This window comes from Scylla paramamosain, chromosome 9, assembly GCF_035594125.1.
Source record: "Scylla paramamosain isolate STU-SP2022 chromosome 9, ASM3559412v1, whole genome shotgun sequence".
NCBI lineage: Eukaryota > Metazoa > Arthropoda > Malacostraca > Decapoda > Portunidae > Scylla > Scylla paramamosain.
In genome coordinates, this window is record NC_087159.1 from 16,616,843 (window position 1) to 16,624,353 (window position 7,511).

The window sequence follows — 7,511 nt, forward strand, 5'->3', positions numbered from 1 at the left end:
TCATGAGAGAGCAGATGGAATTAAAAGTTTGGATTTTAGTAAGAATGAAGACACACTGCCTATAGAAAGAACTTTGGGAGTTGAGTGGTGCATAGAATCTGACACATTTCAATTTAGAATAAAGCTGAAAGACAAGCCACTCACCAGGAGAGGCATTCTGTCAACAGTGAGCTCTATATATGATCCATTAGGTCTAGTGTCACCTCTCATACTGACTGGAAAGCAAATTTTACAAGGATTATGTAAGAATGCAGTTGATTGGGATGATGAGGTGCCAGATTATGTCAAACCTAAATGGATAAAATGGAAGGATGAGCTGCACAAACTAGATCAGTTAAAGGTACCTAGATGCTACAAACCTGATGACTTTGGGGAAGTAGAAAAGGTTGAACTCCATCACTTTTCAGATGCCTGTCAAGAGGGATATGGCCAGTGCTCATATATTAGATTAATTAGCAAGACTGGCCAAATTCATTGTGCATTAGTAATGGCAAAGTCACGTGTCACACCTCTAAAAACCATAACAATTCCCAGACTAGAACTAGCAGCAGCAGTGGTGTCAGTTAGAATCCATAAAGTCTTGAAGGGAGAACTTGAGTATAATAATGTGGAAGAAGTATTTTGGACAGACAGCAAAGTAGTCCTTGGTTACATTGCAAATGAAGCAAAGAGATTCCATGTATATGTTGCAAATAGAGTAGAAACAATAAGAGATCACACTTCACCAGATCAGTGGAAATTTGTAGAGACACAGTATAACCCAGCAGATCATGCATCTAGAGGCATGACAGCAGATGAATTGTGTAATAGCAAGATCTGGTGGAATGGCCCAGAATTCCTTTGGCAACATAGCAAAATGGATAGCCATTCCCAGTACAAGGTCATAAGTGAGAATGATCCAGAAGTGAAGAAAGTTGTATGCCATGCTGTAGGTACACAACAGCCCACAGATATACTAGAAAGACTTGAGTATTTTTCAGATTGGTTTAAAGCAAAGAGGGCAGTTGCTGTATGCCTCAAGCTTCTGAACAGCTTCAGAGGAAAAGGTGATGGCACTACTAAAGTAAAGGGAAACACATATAAGCCAGTAAATGTAGCAGAAGTGTCAGAAGCTGAAAATGTAATTATAAAACAACTGCAATCAAAGGCATTCCAAAAGGAAATAAATGTACTGAAATCATCTGCTAACCATAATTCTTTAATTAAAGGAGACAATGGCAAGGGAACAAAAGTGATAGACAAGACCAGTTCCCTCTATAAGTTAGATCCCTACATTGACAAAAATGGTATCATGAGAGTAGGAGGAAGATTGAGGCTTTCTAATTTGACAGATGAATCCAAACATCCAGTCATCCTCCCCAAAACATCTCACATAACCCAGCTGATAATATGCCACCATCACAAAAGGACAAATCATCAAGGCAGGGGCATAACTTTAAATGAAATCAGGTCATGTGGATACTGGATAGTAGGAGGATCATCCCTAGTATCAAGGCACATTTCAAAGTGCATTATCTGTCGTAAAGTTAGAAGTACAACACAGGGACAGAAGATGGCAGACCTGCCTATTGACAGACTAGAACCATCACCTCCTTTTACATACTCAGCAGTAGATTTCTTTGACCCTTTCTATGTCAAAGAGGGGCGTAAAGAGCTTAAAAGATATGGAGTGCTCTTTACTTGCATGGCATGTAGAGCTGTGCACATAGAGACAGCCAACAGCATGGATACAAGTTCCTTCCTAAGTGCATACCGTCGCTTTGTAGGACGAAGAGGGCCCGTAAGACAGTTGAGATGTGACCAAGGAACTAACTTTGTAGGAGCCAAATCAGAGTATGAGAAATGCTTAAAAGAATTAAATAACAATAAAGTCAGACAAGAACTCGTGAAAGATCAGTGTGACTGGATTGTTTTTAACATGAATGTACCCAATTCCAGTCACATGGGAGGTGTTTGGGAGAGGCAGATACGCACAGTGAGAAATGTACTCTCTGTGTTGCTTGATCAGCATGGTACTCAGTTAGATGACCAAGATCTGAGAACCTTCCTAGTTGAAGCAGAAAATATAGTTAATGGTCGTCCCCTAACTGTGGACCATCTTAACTCCCCAGAAAGTCTTACACCGTTGACACCCAGTAATTTGTTAACTATGAAAACAAAGGTAGTACTGCCTCCTCCAAGCATTTTCATTAAGAAGGACCTGTACTGCATAAAGAGATGGCGCAGAGCACAATACCTGGCCAACCAGTTCTGGTCCAGGTGGAAAAAGGAGTATGTGCAATTCCTACAACTTAGAAATAAGTGGACAACACCAAAGAGGAATCTCAGTGTAAATGACATAGTTATCATCAAAGATCAGAATTTAGCAAGGAACCAGTGGAAACTGGGAAGAGTAACAGAAGTATCTCCTGATCATGATGGCCTAGTAAGAAAGGTTAAGGTCCTGGTTTCAGACTGTAATCTCGACAACCAGGGAAGACACATAAAGGCAAACAGGACCATCATAGAGAGGCCAATACATAGTCTGTTAGCAGGTAATGCATAATAATAGACCGGAGCATCCCCGCCAAGGAGCCAAAGTAACAAAACATATTATGTGCTAATCCTAGTTTTAAGGTACATACTAATCTTAATTTAAGGTAAATTGTTACACAATTTAGGGGAGCCATGTTACTGTGTGTAAAGCGTATGTACCTCATGGGATTATTCCTCAGCATATATAAGTGAAATGTTCAATAGTTTTCTATTTGCATGAAAACGTGTAATATGTGTGAGTATCAGTATTTAATGCTATATTAAGCACCGAAGAAGATGCTCACTTGTTGGTAGTGTGGGGTTAACCTGCTAGTCGCCTTCGGGCATCACTCACGGCCAAGTCGCGCTCAGACAAAGACGGGCAGGATGGTGACCGAGGTAAATACTTTAATTTTGTAGTAAAAACTGATTGTCATAGTGCTAAGTCAATTGCATGTATTGTTAATGAATATTGTAATATGTTGAAAGTGTTTAATATCAGTGTATAATGTTATTTTGTAAGAAATTGAGGCCGAGAACTTGTTCGCAGTTCTTACGGTCATGCCTACCTCATCAATAAACGTCAGAGAGAGAACTGCCTTTCCTCGACCCTACGATGATGGGTGTGATCAGTAAAACAGATCACCTGAGAGCCAATTGATGCCCAGCCGGTGCGGCTACAGCTAGGTTGGGGGATCATTGGTAGAATCTCACCCCATTCAAGTCCATTGGAGGATACAGTGGTAGTCTACAGAACAGTGACACAAGAAGTAAAAATCAATGAAGAAAAGAGGGTTAATTTCCTAGTGGTTCCTACTAAAACCAAAGAGATGATTAATCCTTCTCAAGTGAGAGATATGTTTGAACTTGACTTCAGTGATAGAAAGTCAGACACTCCATTATCATATGAAGACAAAAGGTTTATGTGTAAGATGAAAGAAGGAGTACATCTGCTGAAGGATGGCCATTATGAGTTGCCCCTTCCTCTTAAAGATGATAACGTCAAGCTTCCAAACAACAAACTATTAGCAGAGCAGAGACTCAATAAGTTAAGAGCTAAACTTGAGAAGGATAATCAACACAAAGGTGATTACAAAGTGTTCATGGATGATATGATTACAAAAGGTTATGCAGAGGCTGTACCAACAAAGGATTTAGTTAGGAATGATGGTAAGGTCTGGTACATTCCACATCATGGAGTCTATCATCCAAGAAAGCCAAAGAAGTTGAGAGTTGTCTTTGACTGTAGTGCAAACTACAGGAACCAGTCATTAAACAGTCACCTGTTACAAGGCCCAGACCTTACCAACAAACTTATTGGAGTGTTGTGTAGGTTTAGGCAAGAAAGCATTGCACTTGTATGTGATATAGAAGTAATGTACCATCAAGTGAAGGTCAACCCAGAACACAGAGACATGTTAAGATTCCTTTGGTGGGAAAATGGTGACCTTAATAATGAGATAGCTGAATACAGGATGACAGCTCACCTGTTTGGAGCTACATCATCTCCAAGTGTAGCCAACTTTGCACTTAAGAAAGCTGCAGATGACTATGGGTGTGGATCTGATGCAGCGAAGTTTGTAAGAAACAACTTTTATGTTGATGATGGTTTGAAGTCAGTAGCTACAATGGATGAAGCTGTCACTCTTATTCAGCAGAGCAAAGAATTATGTTACAAGGGAGGTTTTAACCTTCATAAGTTCTTGTCAAACAACAAAGATGTATTAGCTGCAATTTCTCCTCATGAGAGAGCAGATGGAATTAAAAGTTTGGATTTTAGTAAGAATGAAGACACACTGCCTATAGAAAAAACTTTGGGAGTTGAGTGGTGCATAGAATTTGACACATTTTAATTTAGAATAAAGCTGAAAGACAAGCCACTCACCAGGAGAGGCATTCTGTCAACAGTGAGCTCTGTATGTGATCCATTAGGTCTAGTGTCACCTCTCATACTGACTGGAAAGCAAATTTTACAAGAATTATGTAAGAATGCAGTTCATTGGGATAATGAGGTGCCAGATTATGTCAAACCTAAATGGATAAAGCATCTCCTGATCATGATGGCCTAGTAAGAAAGGTTAAGGTCCTGGTTTCAGACTGTAATCTCGACAATCAGGGAAGACGCACAAAGGCAAACTGGACCATCATAGAGAGGCCAATAAATAGTCTAGTATTGCTGTTAGAAGGTAATGCATAATAATAGACCGGAGCATCCCCGCCAAGGAGCCAGTGTAACAAAACATATTATGTGCTAATCCTAGTTTTAAGGTACATACTAATGTTAATTTAAGGTAAATTGTTACACAATTTAGAGGAGCCATGTTACTGTATGTAAAGCGTATGTACCTCTTGTCATTAATCCTCAGTAATCATAAGTGAAATGTTCAATAGTTTTCTATTTGCATGAAAACGTGTAATGTGTGTAAGTATCAGTATTCAATGCTAAATTAAGCACCGAAGCTGATGCTCACTTGTTGGTAGAGTGTGGTTAACCCACTGATCGCCTGCAGGCGTCACTCTCGGCCAAGTCGCGCTCAGACAAAGATGGGCAGGATGGTGACCAAGGTAAATACTTTGACTTTGTAGTAAAAACTGATTGTCATAGTGCCAAGTTGATTGCATGTATTGTTAATGAATATTGTAATATGTTGAAAGTGTTTGATATCAGTGTATAATGTTATTTTGTAAGAAATTGAGACCGAGAACTTGTTCGCAGTTCTTATGGTCATGCCTACCTCATCAATAAACGTCAGAGAGAGAACTTCCTTTCCTCGACCCTACGATGATGGGGTGTGATCAGTAAAACAGATTACCTGAGAGCCAATTGATGCCCAGCCAGTGCGGCTACACTACCGATGCAATCTTTGCGCTAAGACAACTACTGGAGAGGTATGGGGAGAAGCAAAGAGAGTTAAACCTTATTTTTATTGATTTGGAAAAAGCTTATGATAGAGTACCACACCAGGAAGTTTGGGCTAGTATGAGAAGGAAAGGAGCATCAGAGAAGTATGTAAGAGTGATTCAGGACATGTACAAAGGCTCAAGGACAAGGGTAAGGAGCAGCGTGGGAACAACAGAGGAGTTCTGTGTGAGAGTGGGTCTGCACCAGGGATCTTCTCTGAGCCCATATCTGTTCAACCTACTCATGGATGATAGTGTTCAAAATATAAAGGAGGAGGCACCGTGGACCATGTTCGCGGATGACATCGTCTTGGTGGATGAAAGTAGAGATGGGGTAGAGAGAAAGTTGGAGAGATGGCGAGGAGCATTGGAAGGGAGAGGTTTGAGAATTAGCAGGGAGAAGACAGAGTATCTGAATTTTAATGGTCGACAGGAGAGCGAAGTATGGATGCAAGATCTGAAGTTAAAGGGTGTCAAGGAGTTCATATACTTAGGCTCTCATATATCATCGGACAGCAGCCTGGATCCAATCGGGTTGGAAGAATTGGAAAAGAACAACTGGAGTGCTCTGTGACCAAAAAAATAGTGCCAGAGTAAAGGGGAAAGTGTTCAAATCAGTGGTTAGCCCCGCATTGTTATATGGTGCGGAGACGGCCAATGAAGAAAACACAGGAGAATAAGTTGGAGGTTGCTGAGATAAGAATGTTAAGGTGGATGCTTGGGGTGACAAGGAGGGATAAAGTGAGAAACAATTTTATAAGAGGAACAGCCAAAGTAACGGAGGTGACAAAGAAAGTACAAGAAAGGAGAATGCGATGGTTCGGTCATATCAAAAGGCGAGAAGGGTTTGTCGGCAGAAGGATATTGGATACGGAAGTGGAGGGAAGAAGACGAGGTGGCAGACCAAAGAAAAGGTGGAAGGATCGCATTGGAGAGGACCTGAGGGAGAGAGGATTGAGTGGAGAGGAGGTTGGGGACAGAGCCCTGTGGAGAAGACTAGTGAGGAACAGCGACCCCATATGAACATGGGAGCAGCTGCAGAAGAACTGTGAACGACACATGAGTTACCGACATCATTATCAGGATAACAATGTCTCCAGACATTATCATATTTAATATACTATCTCAATAACACCTAATTTCAACGGGGAGAGAGAGAGAGAGAGAGAGAGAGAGAGAGAGAGAGAGAGAGAGAGAGAGAGAGAGAGAGAGAGAGAGAGAGAGAGAGAGAGAGAGAAATTTTGTGTCGTTGATAGCCTATCCTTCCACAGTCCTTGTATGGGTGCCATGTTCTCTCTCTCTCTCTCTCTCTCTCTCTCTCTCTCTCTCTCTCTCTCTCTATATATATATATATATATATATATATATATATATATATATATATATATATATTGAAGTGTGTGTGTGTGTAATAACAAGTGGGGCAGGGCAGCCACCCTACTCCTCCAAGGACTGGGTAAGGCGTGTGTGTTCGTTCGTGCGTTAGCGGTGACGCACGGAGCAGCGGACGGCCTCCCTGCTCTTCCAAGGACTGGGTAGGGAATTTGTGTTCATTCGTGTGTGAGCGGTTATGCACGGAACGGCGGATGGCCAACCTGCTCCTCCGAGGACCGGGGAGGAAGGGTGTGTTCACTCGAGTGTTAGCGGTGGCTCACGGAGCGGCGGGAGGCAAGCCCGGCCCTCCGAGGTTGAGGTAAAGAATGTGTACCCGCACCGGCTGGGCATCAATTGGCTCTCAGGTGATCTGTTTTACTGATCACACCCATCATCGTAGGGTCGAGGAAAGGCAGTTCTCTCTCTGACGTTTATTGATGAGGTAGGCATGACCGTAAGAACTGCAAACAAGTTCTCGGTCTCAATTTCTTACAAAATAACATTATACACTGATATTAAACACTTTCAACATATTACAATATTCATTAACAATACATGCAATTGACTTAGCACTATGACAATCAGTTTTTACTACAAAATTAAAGTATTTACCTCGGTCACCATCCTGCCCGTCTTTGTCTGAGCGCGACTTGGCCGTGAGTGATGCCCGAAGGCGACTAGCAGGTTAACCCCACACTACCAACAAGTGAGCATCGGCTTCG

At 41.6% G+C, this 7,511-nt stretch overlaps 1 protein-coding gene across 1 annotated transcript; it reads left to right on the forward strand.

Moving 5' to 3' along the window:
- Nucleotides 1-6,054: 6,054 nt before the first annotated feature.
- On the forward strand, nt 6,055-6,438 carry LOC135103253 (uncharacterized). Its single transcript, XM_064009298.1, has one exon. The coding sequence runs from the start codon at nt 6,055-6,057 to the stop codon at nt 6,436-6,438; it is 384 nt and encodes a 127-aa protein (XP_063865368.1).
- The last annotated feature ends 1,073 nt before the right edge of the window (nt 6,439-7,511 follow it).